This window comes from Curcuma longa, chromosome 11, assembly GCF_044706935.1.
Source record: "Curcuma longa cultivar G26 ecotype Majalengka, Jawa Barat chromosome 11, ITB_CL_G26_1.1, whole genome shotgun sequence".
In the NCBI taxonomy this organism is placed as follows: Eukaryota; Viridiplantae; Streptophyta; class Magnoliopsida; order Zingiberales; family Zingiberaceae; genus Curcuma; species Curcuma longa.
The window spans coordinates 2,689,183-2,705,282 of NC_133871.1; the positions used below are offsets into that span (position 1 = coordinate 2,689,183).

General features: G+C 30.4%; 1 protein-coding gene across 1 annotated transcript; it reads right to left on the reverse strand.

Annotated features, from left to right (window-relative positions):
- Nucleotides 1–10,628: 10,628 nt before the first annotated feature.
- Nucleotides 10,629–16,100, reverse strand: LOC141840294 (uncharacterized). The gene is made up of 9 exons (XM_074728235.1): nt 15,594–16,100; nt 15,027–15,074; nt 14,864–14,923; nt 13,498–13,584; nt 13,306–13,410; nt 12,862–12,975; nt 11,833–11,933; nt 11,590–11,701; nt 10,629–10,926 (listed from the first exon to the last, which is right to left on the reverse strand). The coding sequence occupies exons 1-9, from the start codon at nt 15,930–15,932 to the stop codon at nt 10,807–10,809; spliced, it is 1,086 nt and encodes a 361-aa protein (XP_074584336.1). The 5' UTR covers nt 15,933–16,100; the 3' UTR covers nt 10,629–10,806.

Genomic DNA, 16,100 nt, shown 5'->3' on the forward strand with positions numbered 1-16,100 from the left:
AATCCCCACAAATATTAAACCCTAAATTTTGAGAGATAATAACTTTTAACTCGGGTTGAACTACAGATGCATAATATATTAAATCAAAACTTATTCAAAGATCTACAACCGATTATGAGGTGGAACCCATAATAGTCAAGTTTTAGGCTAACAATTTTAGTCTTACATTTTTTTTATGTTGTAGCAACTACAAAATCATAACTACTATAACTATGTGACAGTTCAATTGTAGCAATTACGAAATTGTAGTTACTACAACTATGTGACAGCTCAGTTGTAGCAGCGATGAAATCCTAGTTGCTACAACTATATAGCATCTATGAGTTAGTAACTGCTACAACTATATAGCAACTACGTGTTAGTAGCTGCTACAACACATTGACTTAAGTGAGGAAAAAAATAGAGATAATAATGAGAATAAGTTGATACAGTATAAAAGATAGTTGTGTCATTTTACAGGAGTATGATGTCGTTTTGATAATAAATCAAAGTAGTGCTCCCTGTGATGATTCGTTAAATAAAGAGTGCCCTTTTGATTTTTGTCCTTTAAATTTTACTTGATCTTTTTATTTATAATAACTTTATACTCTTTAATTATTTTATAGTTAATTATATATCTCATCATTAATTGTCAAAACAATTGACAATATTTAACTAAATATTTTAAAATAAAAAACAAATTAAGTTTAAAATAAGTTTCAAAACCATAAAAAGTCTTTTAATAATTTAAAAACAAATTTGAAATTGGCATCTTAATTTATTCTTGCCATGTGTGAAATGCTACCATTTAACATATTATCTTCTAAAATTAAAATAAATATCTAAATAAACGCTTTAGAATAATCAACTTAATTGTATTAGTTCCTCAAAATATAGATTTTGGTTATCGATTATATTCCTAAATAGTAATATTAATACTACCAACTATTTACTAACTTGACATTCTTTTAGCAATACATTTTAATTATATAAAATATATATTTTGAGTAGGTATAAAGTGAAACTCAAAAATTATTTTTTAATGTTAATTTTAATTTCTAAAATGATTAAGTATAAGTTTAAAAAATATAATAAGGCAAGATTTGATTTCTATATGCAAAAATATTTCAAATATTTAAAGAGAAAAAAATATGATTTAAAAGTTTCCAATTTATGGGTTTTTCAAAAATATGAGCTTAAGTGCCCCCATTGAAAAATTATCTTAGTTTTCGATTCTAAACTCTATATAAATCGATCACTATGTACAATTGAGAGAATATAAAAGACTTCTTTGAAACCAATCAAATTGAGGAACACATGACTCTTAAACTCTCGACTTTCGTCTTCTTCCTTCTAGTCACATTGGTGCTCCTTCCACGCGAAGGCAAGTATATATATTTTTTCCTTCCATATTGTGCTTAAACTTTCTACATTTTTTCTGTCCAGTGTGTTATAGTAATAAAGTACTTAGGAGAACAAATAAAAAGATCGATAAAATTAATATTTTAAAAGTCGATCTGCATAAGTTGTGCTCCAGACCTACTCGATAGGCAAACCATAGGGAAAAGGCTGTCTAATTCTAGGATTAATCGGGTGATATATGGATACCTAGATTATAAATCTATTTTTTTCACATATCACTAGTTCTTAATTTGAATTAGGAATGACAATAGATTGAATTTAGGTCGAATTCTATATCATCTGTCCCTGTCCCCATTTATTATATCTATCCTCATCCTTATTTTCATCTAATATTCAACTTTCATCCTGACCCCATATACAACGGAGGATTAAATATCCAGACCCACCCAAATATCTTATTACCACTTACAATTATATATATTTTTTAAAATTTAAATTATTTTGATGAAGTTATGGATATTTAGGTAAGTTCTTAAGAAAATAATCTAAAAAAATTTAAGTGAAGATTACAGATAAAAATTAACAAATTAAACATCATAAAAGGTGTCGATAAAATAAAAAAAAACCTATAAAATTCAAATTTAAGACTTACCTCCATTATTTAATCCAATTCAAAAAATCCTTCCATACCCTCTTTTATTCGGATTTAGTATAAAATTCTTCATTAGATTTGGAGAAAATTATCATCCCAAATTTGAATCTCTATAGTAATACTATTTGAAAGGGTTAAACTTCCGTGGGACCGGGTCGGCCACCCCAGGGAAGTCCATGAGATTGACTGGGATTTTCATTTTTTTTTAAAAAGGGTTAAACTTTGTTGGGTAAAAAGAGTTTTTGTTAGATTTGATAATTAATAGATGCCTCTAAATTAAATGCTTGATAATGACGATGATAATAATAATAAGCTGATTTTATGCAGTTGAAGTTGAAGCAAGATCTGGATATAAGATTTTAAATGAAGAGTGCCACTCTCTCGCTTGTACACCAACAATAGAGATGTGTTACAAGGAATGCGAAGCCGCACATTGTAGCCATTGCTTTTCTGATCGGCAAATTGACCCATCAGGCTGTTATAAATGTTGTTGTATAAATTAAAACTAATATGTTGATGATCGATCTTTTCAATTCAACATGAATAAAAATTCATAAATGTTGTTGCATAAATTAAAACTAATAAGTTGAAGATCTTTTCAATTCAACATGAATTAAAACTAATATGTTGACGATCTTTTCAATTCAATATGAACAAAAAGTCATCAAATTCATTATTTAGTTATCGATATTTCGTCGTCATTATTACTTGCTTGATGCTCCTACTTCCTAGAACCCTAAAACAAAGTTATAATTTTGAAAAACCACAAATAAAAATTTAAAATGATTTAACAAACTTAAGCAATTAATGTTTAGTAGTTAAAATGAAATAGTTTAAATGAAAAGAAAACAAAAGAAATAAATTGTGTTAAAGTTATTTATTTATTTAATGTAATGATTAAATTTATTATTCTTTTAAGAAAAATCCCCATAAATTAGATGTTTAGATTTAAAATTTAAAGTTAAATTTGCAACATTATAAAATTTATTTTTTCATAGAAAATACATATTTAATAGTGTTCTACAAGTATAATTTACTAAAATAAATAAATTTCTTAAAATCATTTATTAAAAGGATTAACATGTGAAAATATTTTAATATTTAGGAATATATTTTATATAATAGAATAGTAATAATAAATAATATTTATATATATTAAAAATTATGATTTTATCAATATAATCATGAAAATAAACCATCATTAATTAGTAAATAATTAAAATTAATTACTCTTAAAAAATTATTCTTTTGATAATTAAAACACAGTAAAATATTTTTTTGTTTTTTTTTTTTGCAAATTAGAGGTTAGTTCATATAACGTTAATTTAATGTCATTTAGAAAGGATAGTTTGATGTATGAAACTTTCATCAATATGGGATCATAGAAATGATTGGATCATATTTAGTCTATTATACAGATTCTTTACTTTATATTTTTTAAGAGATTATTTTACTACTTGAATCTATATCTCAAAGTCACATATTAATAAATTTACTATTGCTACAAGACTCCTTTTTTATATTATCGTTATCACCATTATGTGTTGAAAATAATAAAATTTTAAGGGACATTTTGAAAAGCTATCAATAATTGTGTCATTAAGGGTAACGGTGTGTTAATTGTGTCATTCAGGGTTTATATTCAACTATATAAACAGTAAAAAGTCAATTTATATTATCTATTAATACATATTTTAAAATGATTTAAATTAGTTTACGTTTTTATAAATTGATGAAAATATAACCTTTTTTAATAATGCAAATGCAAATTTTAAATTGGTATCTTAATTTAATTTTGACATGCATCAAAGGTTATTATAACTTATTAATTCTCAAAATTAAAATAAATCCATAAAATATAAACTATTAATAAGTATCCATTTATACATAATTTCTAATTTTTTTGTAAAAAATAAATTAAAAAGGGCATTTTTTTTATTATCATAAAAAGATTACACTATTTTATAAAAATATCGAAAGACACCTATATCATGAAAATACTCTTGTTTTAAATTAAGTTATCATAGCAACTTTAGCAAAAACTATTTTAACAATTATTATTAAAATTATTTTAATATTCAATAAAATTACTTAAATATTAGTTAAAATCGTTTCTATTTTATCCAAATTTATCAAATATTATTGGAGTAATTTTGATTAAATTGGTACAATATAAAATGCATTGCTCAATTTCAAAATGGAGTACTATTTTGATAATATTGAAAATAAACGGTGCTCTTTTAATTTTTACCATATCTTTTTTATTTATAATAACGTTTACTCTTTAATTAATTGGCATCTCAATTATCTCATAACTAAAATTTTCTTAAATAAAAAATGCAAATTAATTTTAATTAATACAAGTTTCAAAACCGTAAAAAACCTTTTAAAAATTTAAAATTGGCATCTTAATTTATTCTTGCCATATGTGAAATGCTACCCTTTAACATATTATTTTTTAAAATTAAAAGAAATCCGTAAATAAAGGTTTTAGAATAATCGACTTGAATTAGTTGTTAAAAATATAGATTTTGGTTATCGATTATATTCCTAAATAGCATTATTTATACTGCCAACTATTCACTAACTTGATAATCTTTTAGCAACACATCTTAATTAATATTAAAGCAAGGCTAATTTGATTTCTCTATAAGCAAAAAATATTTTAAATATTTAAAAATAAAAATGATTTAAAAGTTTCCAAAAAATTATCTTAGTTTTCGATTCTAAGCTCTATATAAATAGATCACTATACACAATTGAGAGAATATAAAAGTCTTTTAAACTAATCGAGGAAGACATGGCTCTTAAACTCTCTACTTTCGTTTTCTTCCTTCTAGTCGCATTGGTGCTCCTTCCACACGAAGGCAAGTATATATTTTTTGTTCCTTCCATACGGCTCTTAAACTCTCGACTTTTATAATTATTATGTGTCTCTAAATTAAATTCTCGATAATGACGATGATGATAATAAGGTGATATTATGCAGTTGAAGTTGAAGCGAGATCTGGATACAAGATTTTAGATGACGGGTGCCACGCTATCGGTTGTACATCAACACTAAATCAGTGTTATGACATGTGCAAAGCTGCACATTGTAAGCTTTGTGCACCTGAACCACGCGAACCATGGAGCTGTTATAAATGTTGTTGCATACGTTAAAACTTATATAGTTTGAGGATCTTTTCAATATAATTCCGCATGAATAAAAAGTCATCAAATTTAGTATTTAGTTATCGAGTATTCATTCATGGTCGACAGTATGAGTTGTGTGTTCTTCCCTTATTCTCATCTATGTGTGTTTCTTCTCTCCATCCCCTAATTCATCAAAAAAATATACACTTGGATAAAGACTAAGAAATCTATTTAGAAACCTTGATTTTGAATATAATTCAATTTGAGAACAGTCAGAAATCCAACTAAATGGATTAAAAAAATACACAAATGCAGGAAGTAAACTCACATATGAACAAGATTAAACATTAACGTTCTATATCCTTGATCATAGAACAGGCAAGGAAAACTAGGTCTAAGAAACAGAAATAGAGAAGGGTACAATAAATAGAATATATTAATTGTAGAATTCAAACTTATTTCCATCGAGAGATTTCATTTGTTATCAGGAACATTTGATTAGAACTTGAGCATCACTACAAAAAAACCATGAAATATCAAATCAGATATTAGCACGGCCATACCATGATATGATCGATGATCATTGCGAATCAGATCATATTAGATAGTCACTAACTCCAGCGATCTATGATATCAAACCCAACACCAGTACACCACATCTTGAATAACATAGACTCTCTGGTCAATTGTCGTTGTTTTTATGTGTTGAATAACATTTTCTATTATGTGTACAAATTTAATTTACATATAAATCTCACTAGCTAAAACCCAACATAACATCTCTGGTCAATTGTCGCTGGCCACATACACCGTCTGGAAATCTCAAGTACAACTTGTGCTAAAAGACTTGCCTATTTCAGTTCGTTTATGGCGAGCCCACAATCCCAACCGAGACAATAGTAACTCAGAATGAAGCCAATGTAGAGGAGAACAAAGCTAATCCTGAATATGTAATACGAGAACAATAATAAGTCTAACGACTTCTTAGTTGGCTTCTATCAACAGTGTTGAAGAAAGTCTTGGGTCAAGTCATTGGCCTCTCTTGCACCACCTCAAGGCGCTTGTGGATATTAATGTTGGCCCCTCCAGCTATAGTTACAGACAATGAAAAAGGGCAGGGTTGTCCATGATCTCACAACTATTGTCATAACAACCAAGAGTGAAGGAGCAAGCATAGAAGAGTTAACCGGTATGCTACTTACTCATGAGTAATGACTAGAGCAAATGCACGACACCGATCCATCTCCCATTGTGTACCTAGCTCTCGGATGCGCCGCTCCAACAAGTACTACTTCAGGTGACCCTCTCCTTCAACCTTCGGACTATCCTCCACCTCTTCATTGGACAAGTATCAAACCCAATATTTGGAAAACCCAAGCCCAACTCCTTTTATAAGGGCTCATAATTAGCAATATTGCAGGGCATACCGCAGAAGTCAGCATAATGGAAATAAATGGCCCAAGTGTCAACTGTCTGATAGGTTTGGCCATGTCGCCACTAATTGTGGTACATCACGTACCAGTGCTAAATCTGCAATGATGGGGGTCATTCTGCAACATCGTTTCGACGTCGTTTTGACGAAAAATTTAATTATCTTCCACCACCATCAACTATGATAGCCGAAACTATTACAGTCTTTGATTGTGCTTGAGACATCACTTTATCATTTATGGCGTTTTTCTTTTTATTATAATTATTTTATTTTATATTTTATTTATTTATCATAAACATCATTTAAAATTTAGATTTTATTAATTAATTAAAACTTCTAATTTATGTCTCATTTTATTATCTCATTTATTATTTCATCCTTCTCTTTTTTTTTAACTTTTAAAATCCGCCTGGTTTTAATTCCTAGAAGATTCAAAACCCTATAACTTCTTAGTTATATATGTTGTGGATTTATATCATAAATATTTTTGGATAAATATTTATATTTTAAAATTAATAATTTGGATGTCCTTAGTAAATATTAAATTGATTGGTGTTAATATTGTAATTGTGTAGGTTTATATGTAGTTATTAATTATTATTCTGATTGGTGTAATTCTGATTTGAACGTAAAAGTTTCTATATATATTAATCCATACTATACCAGCTAAATTAGTGATAAAATTTAAATTCTATCATTAATTTTAATGATGAAATTTAAATTTAATCACTAATTAGCAATAAAAATTAAATTTGATCATTAATTTAATGATGAAATTTAAATTTAATATTTAATTTTAGCAATTGAATTTAATTTTCATTACTAATTTAGCGGCCAAAACATAAATTAGATCATTAAAATTTAATGATTGATTTTATTTGAGTTGCCAAATTAGTGATCAAATTGAAGTTTTTGATCGCTAAACTTTAGCGATCGAAATTATAGCCACCGATAAAATCGATCGCTAAATTCTTTTAGGGACCGATTAGCGATGGATAATTCAGTCATTAATTTATTATTTTCTTATAGTAAAGCTCTCATTAATATACAATCCCAATAAAAGATTGGACCGTCTATTGTATATAATTTTATTTTATATTTTTTAAGAAATTATTTTTACGACATTCATAATTTCATGTTTTACATTGACCAAATTGTATGACAATATAACCTTTTTTTAATAATACAAATGCAAATTTTAAATTGTCATCTTAATTTAATTTTGACATGTATTAAAGGTTATTATAACTTATTAAATTCTCAAAATTAAACTAAATCCTTAAAATATAAATTATTAATAAGTATCCATCTATACATAATCTATATTTTTTTTATAAAAAAGAAATTAAAAAAGGCATTTTATTTTTATTATCATAAAAAAGAATACACAATTTTATAAAAATATCTAAAGATCCCTTATATCACGAAAAGACTCTTGTTTTAAAGTTATTGCAGCAACTTTAGCAAAAACTATTTTAACATAACTCACTAAGTGATTATTATTAAAATTATTTTAATATTTAATAAAATTTGTTAAATATTACTTAAAATCATTTAAATTTTATCAAAATTGATCAAATATTGTTGGAGTAGTTTTGATTAAAATTGATACAATATAAAATATATTGCTCAATTTCAAAATGAGGTGCTATTTTCATAATATTAAAAATAAAGGTTGCTCTTTTAATTTTTACCCGGTCTTTTTACTTATAATAACTTTTACTCTTTAATTAATTGATAGTTAATTATCTCATTATTAATTGACAAAACATACTTACTAACAAATCCCAAATAAATGTTTTATACAATTAACTAAAAATTTCTTAAATAAAAATAATGCAAATTAAGTTTAATCAAATACAAGTTTCACAACCATAAAAAGACTTTTAATAATTTAAAAACAAATTTAAAATTGGCATCTTAATTTATTCTTGCCATGTGTGAAATGCTAACATTTAACATATTATTTTCTAAAATTAAAATAAATCCTAAATAAATTGAATGTCGATTACATTCCTAAATAGTAATATTAATACTACCAACTATGTGCTAACTTTACAATCTTTTAGCAACACATTTTAATATTAAGGCAAGGTTTGATTTCTATAATCAACAAATATTTTAAATATTTAAAAATAAAAATGATTTAAAAGTTTCCAAAAATTATCTTAGTTTTAGATTATATGTACTCTATATAAATCGACAACTATATACAATTAAGGGAATACAAAAAAACTCTTTTTAAACCAATTGAATCGAGGAAGCATGACAGAAACCCTAAAACAAAGTTAAAATTTTGAAAACCCACCTATAAAAATTTAATTACATGATGATTTAGGAAACTTAAGCAATGTTTAGTAATTAAAATTAAATATTTTAAATGAAAATAAAACAAAAGAAATAAATTGCGTTCACCTATTTTTTGTTAGTACCGATGGAATCAAAATATCTCCACAATGGTATGATATTGTCCACTTTAGGCCTAAGCCCTCATGACTTTGTTCTTGGGCTCTCTCCAAAAGGCCTCATACCACAATGGAGATACTTTCCATACTTTAGATGTGGGACTATGTTTGCACCCCTGTAACCTAACAATCCCCCCTCAAACAAAGGACTACAGGCGGAGCACCCACTTCCTTTGTTTAAGGTTCAAACCACATGATTATATCTGGATCATGGCTCATCCGGCGGTTAGTCCAGTGAAGTGCGGTCTCGCTCTGATACCATTTGTTAGAACCGATGGAATCAAAATATCTCCACAATGGTATACTATTGTCCACTTTAGGTCTAAACCCTCATGGCTTTATTCTTGGGCTCTCCCAAAAGGCCTCATACCAATATAGATACTTTTCATCCTTTTAACCCCATGATCTTTTCCATGTACTTTAGATGTGGGACTATGTTTGCACCCTTGCAACCCAATATTTTTTTTTTTTACTCTCTTTCAATTCCGTTATTATTGTATTACTTTAAGTTATTTGTTTAAATTTATTCTTCCTATGAAAAAAATCCACATAAATTAGATGTTTAAATTTAAAATTATAAGTTAAATTTGCAACATTATAATATTTAATTATTTTTCACACAAAACGTATTAACTATTCTAGGCACGTATTAACTTTTCCAAGTGAATAAAAAATTACAAGAGACTTATTTTGAATATATTCAATTAAGGTAAGGAATAATAAATATGAAAAATATAGACTTCCGTAAAATTTATGAAAAATGTCATGATCCGTCTGATGAATTATAGGGATTTGTTTCAATATGAGACATAAGAGGATTTCTTTTTAATTTATAAAAATCAATAAAATTTCTTAAAATCATATATAAAAAAGATAAACACGTGAAAACACTTTAATATTTAAGAATACTTTAAATTAATATTTTTTAAAAAATAAAATTTCAAATTAATTGATTAATTCAATATTGATCTTTTGTTTATCCTTAATTATAATCATGATAACAAATCATGATGTCCCACGGAATGTAGATGGTTATTAAAAATATATTGTTGTCAATAGGTCTGGGGTTAATATTTTTCAATGGATACGAAATACTTTGTTGATTACCTCATCCACTAAGTCACGGTTGAAATACCCGGAAAAAAAAACTCACAATTTGCCTTCACAAACGGAAGTATCGATTCAATATTAGAACGATCTTACAAGAACAGCACAACTACGAGGATCAATTGTCAAACCACTACAACACTTCCGAAATTTATCCTTTAAAGACTAGTAAAAAATTTCCATAAGATTATACCAATCATCTTCAAAATTAATCAGGTCGTTAAAATTAAAAATTATAAAATAAAAATAAAAATAAATCATGATTAATTAATAAATAATTGTAATTAATTACTCTTAAAAATTTGTTCTTTTGATAATTAAAACACATTAAAACAAAAAAATTCAAAAATTGCAAATTAGAGTTGAAGCTTTTTGCTCAACTTTGAGAATTATTGAACTTAATATCTAAAGCCTCCTTAAAGACAAGTTCATAAGGGCATTATTTTTCTTAAAAAATAATAATAAAAGAAGACAGAAATGGTTAATGACAAGAATAGAAGAAAATTAATGTTTGAAACCAATTAGTTTGACAAATATGAACTACAAGCTGAAGTGATTTCAGATAACATTAATCTGATTTCATCCATAAACTATAAAAAATATATATAATAAAATTGAAAATGAAAAAAAAAAAAACTAAAACAACGATTTTTTTGTCTCTTAATTTTGAAGCATCATCTCTTGGCGAGAAGATAAATGGAAGCAGCTATTCCAGTGAATGCCACACCAACAGCTACCAAAATTGTTCTTGATGGTCCTGCACTTCGCGCAGGGATTTCCAGTAGATGCTCCATCTGCAAGATAAAACATGAGATCATAAGAGATCCATGGAGTAAATTTATTTATACTCCGCGCTTGTCTCAGATATTGGCATTCCGAGCACACTCAGACTTATTGAGAATGTGTAAACATATATTGAATACTTGTGCCCAAATCCAAGTAATAGTTTGACAAATGACAAATTCAGATCACAGCGGATAGCAAAGGATTGGCCGGAGGAGATTCAGTGTGGAAGAATTTGCCTGTTTGGCCGGTAGAGATTTGGTCGGGTTCCAGTTCATCCAAACTAGTACAAGTTCCGACGGGTTGAAATGGGTTTGAATGGTGCAATCTCAGCTTGTTCAAAGTGAGTAGTGCAAGTTATAAAACTAACAAATATGGTTGAGCTGCCGAGGTAGGGTTTTGGCAATGGAAGTGGGTATTGTGGTGTATAAGGTGAGGGTCTAGAGTGTCAAGCAAATTTGAGTAAAGCCAAATGACTCGGAATATGAATAGTATGCATCCTATAACGGTCACTCCTGATAAAAACGGCGAAGTTACACATGGATCGAGCACTGTTCGCACTATGCTTGTCATACATCCATCGGTCCACACCATGAGTAATTTTACCCATACGACACAAACTTTGGTGCCACAAAGAAAATGAATTGAGAGGGACATGAAAAATGAGAGCAGACCTCAATAGGCTGTTTCCAGTTCTTCTTTATTCCAGCTAAATGTCCTTTGCCAACAACTGCAACAACAGAAGAGTGTTCTCTCGCGACATTTAGTAATGTGGAGGACATGTACCTGCGCACACAAGTAAAGGTTGAACTATGCCGATGAGTACGACAAATTACTGACACAACTACAACATGAAACACAGCAGGCACCTTTCTCAATAAATAAGGAACAATGTGGAATCAGAAATTGATGCTTACATATCTCTCTCATGAAGAAGAGTGTCAATTAGAGTTGGGAATGCCTTGCTCATCTCTTGAATCACAAGAGTCAGCATGTCAACATTATCCATGTCCATCAACTGAAAAAAAAAGGAGACAAATCTTACTGAACATGCTATGAGGGTAAATTATGATTTTACTTAAACAATAGGATCCTTATTTAATATTAAGTTACTTGGCGAACCAATGTTTGTAACCAAAACACAATGAAGATGCCAAGATATTTAGCTTATCTGATTACTAGCAAACTAAATACTAAAGTTGACTGATTGAGAAAATACCCCAAAACATGAGTGGTTAAGAAAGGGGCCAATACGATCATCTGTATACTCAACACTCCTCACGAGTGCACAGGCTGATAGGACTGGCTCAGCCTCAATTTGACGTACAACTCTGCTTATGGTCTCTGCTGATAGCATGTTAAACTTGACCCTGTTGGAAGGAGAACAATCTCACATTTGCATGTTCGGGCTTCACCCAACTAATCTTGGAGATAGATGGCCTGCCCCTAGTTCGCCAACCAAGTAAATCCGGAGCACAATTTATGCACAATCAGAGGTTGATCTCTAAGATGTTCATCCCATTTGCAATTTGAACTCTGATCCTCCTATTTGTTCCTTTGAGTGTTTTACCATTGCACCACACCAGTGGAGGCACACATTTGGATTATTGATAATACAGGTAAGAAATGACAACAAAACCAATGAAATATGAATAATATCACACATAATGTGCAACGATATTTCTGAGTTTATAGCAGAACCTCCGGGCAATAATGAATGGTTATTGGATACACAGATGCTTATGTTATACAATTTATTAGGCAAAAAATAACAGGCTTTAAGATCAATTCGGTCATTGGAAGCTTCAGGTATTATGACATATTCAACATGGCGTGAAATGAGCAATGACATGCAGACATGCAAGGAAAATGGCAGTATAAGAAATCTTATTCTTCTTCCAAAAGGGGTATCAAATTATGTATAAGCAATTTAGGGTTCAACTTACCATCTTATTTAGTTCATCAGTACTCGGTAAACATAGCGTTTGAAAGAGTATGCTGTACAAAAATTTTGTTCTAGCCCATAATGACATCTTCCCCCAAGTTCTTTTCAAGGTAATCTGCAGACATTGTAAAAATCAAAGTCAATGAGCAAAGAATGTGAAATTAGTAGATGATTCATGGATTCTGAATTTTTTGAATATGATCGAATGGGAACACTAACAGTTCACCTCAAATACACTATTCGATAATTTAAAAAAAAAATACTTTACTAATACATGCATACAATAATCTTTCATAAAAAAGACCAATCTGTACAAGATTATACAATAATGAATAGAATTTAGAAGTATACAAAGTTTAAACAAATAGCTTGTTGATGATAAATATGACAGAGATCAAACATGGTAAAACAATTTCGAAAGGTGTATTGAGAAGATATATTGTACATGAACAGGACGGTCACCCAGAATAACTTTGCCTCCATAACTCATTGTCTCTTCAAATGCTACTCGGAACTCAGCACCTGGAAGAACTTCTAGTTTATGAGCAACCTAACATGGAAACCATCTATGTTAAGCCCAAACATCCTACAAACAACAAATAATATAAACTGCAAGCAAAGAAAGGAAGGGCCATGCCTTGGCAAGAAACCAGCTGTAAAGAATTCCAAAAGTATTCATCTTCTTTTTCTTCCACATGTCAATCATTTCACTCATAGTCGGAACCTGAGGGGCAGAAAAAGAGAAGTAACATCATAATATGATATGCCCGGTACTGTTAAAGAGAAACTGCTGTAAGGCGCTAAGGTCCCCATGTTGCCAGCCACTTGGTGCTTGCCTGAGCAGTTCAAGGCACTTGTATGAACACACAAATTATCAATGAAACCTGAGTTTATTGTTTTTTAAAAAAAAATAAAAGCAAACAACACGCTTAAATCAAACCAAAATCCAAAATGGAATATTAGTTTGCCTAATATTACATCAGAAAATGATTATCAAACTCACCGTTCACAACAACAACCAATAACATACTCTAGAACATTCAATTCCAAAATAATAGACACACCAAATACTCATCAGTCATTAACCTATTCCTCTGATTCTTTTTTTTTTCTAATTTTTTTCCATCAAACTGTTTGAATTATATAGTAAACTATGTTTTCCTTTTGGCCAGGAGCCCACTCAGCCACCTATTGCCTAATAGTAGGCAGTCAGCTAGGTGTTGCAACTAACGATGCGAGTGTAGATGTTGTCAAGATACTTGGAGTTCACCTTGACTACATGCCTAGGTGAGCATCCTAGCTACTTTTAGTAAACCTTGGAAATACTATCAGTTCTCATTGATATAATTTGTAAATCATATGAAATAAACTTAACCACCGTTTTGGAATGCAAGAATGTTGGAAAAATTAAAGCTATATCATCATTGTAGGTCTTCCATGACAAAAGAATGCAGATCCAAACTTGGTATATGATCAAATTTTCATAGCACATGATAATTTATCTTTCCTCCAATATTTTCCTTCGCTACATGCTGCATTTTTCAGACATCCTCCTTGAACGAAGTACGTTACGGAAGTCTGAGAAATAAATACTGCATTCCTTATTTAGGAAAAATTGAACATTGTTTCAGTTTAGATAATGATATCACTAGGCCAGACAAATGAACCAGAGAAATGATAAAGATAGTGATAATTGTTTATCCAGAGGATAACTTGTGATAATTCACCATCTAGAAGAAGAAAAATGCCAGGTGCAAAACTTTCAGCAAATGTTTTTTTATTAATTTCCTAAATCTGAAAGGAAAAAAGTTCTTAATTCTACTAAATTTAGAATGGCATATATATCTGAAGGGTTAACTATAACACAAAATTACTATAATTATATCAATATATTGTTAAGAAAAGCACGAATTCAGACACATCATTTACTATGGAAAAATGAATTCAGAAATGCATGACTAGAAAGAAATTGATTAAAGAAATTAGAGAGAACAATACAACACCTGAAGATTTTGCTGTGCCAAAATGGCAACCCGGTTTGAGCATAACTCCAGGAAGACAACCTACATCAATAAGACACAAACTTTCACATTATTCTCTAATGCAGTCTGGTCAGCTTGCTAACATGAGCAATTAAATGACTTGTGTTATTCAAGAGAGATGCACCTGAGGCTTCAAGAAACTGATGATGGCTTGAACTTGTTTGCAGGACTCCTATACGGTGACCGAAAAGGAGAATGAGATATAATTTACTTTGTGCCAGACTAGTCAACTCATTCACAGTAAAAGTTGTCAGACGAGTCAAATCATCAATGGTAAAAAAAAATTCTATAGAAATACAGTAAAATTTGTGCATAGTGAAAGTTGATATTGGAGCACAAATTATGTGCACTCCGAAGCCGACCTCCCGAGTGAAAGTTGATATTTGAATAGATGGCAGCTATTATTTGATACTTGAGGCAAACAATATCTTTCTCTATGTAAAGAGACTAATAGGTGCAACGTAAAGCAGCAAGCATTAATTCAATTAACCATTCATTTGTTCTTCCCATATTCTTATCTATGTGCGTTTCTTCTCTCCCCTAATTCATAAAAATATACACTTGGATAAAAACTAAGAAATCTATTTAGAACCCTTGATTTCGAATATAATTCAATTTATCATCAGAAAGGAGAAGAAAAAATCCGCACAAAAAGTTTTTTTTTTTCGAAGATGCATACAGAGCAAAGCACCTGAGAAACATGGGCGGTGCCAACAAGGTAGACATCGCAGGATCCGCCTTCGGCCGACGACTCGCACTCCAGGAACACTACGCCCTTCGCCAGATTCTCCGGCAACACTCTCTTCTCCTCCGTCGCCGAACCCTCCTGATCTCCCGATCGCAGGCCACTCGCGTCCTGTTCCACCACCTCGGATGATATCCCTTCCACCGCCTCAGGGAGGATATCGAAGTCGGAAAACTCGGGTCGTTCCATCTGAAGCGACGCCTCGTCGGGTGAAGATTTCGAGACATGAACGTAGTCGGCGCCGAAGGGATCCGGCCCCGCTGAGGCGGATCCGGCGGGCTCCATCAGAGGGCGGAGGCAACGGTAGCTGGAAGTGAGGAAGGAAGTGGCGAAGGGGGGAGGAGGGCGAGGGCTGATTGACGGTAGGCGGCGGAGAGAGGGGAGGCACCGAGCTGAGGCGCGAGATCGGCGGCACGAGGAGGCGCGACTCGGCCGAGTCGAGCGGCAGTGAAC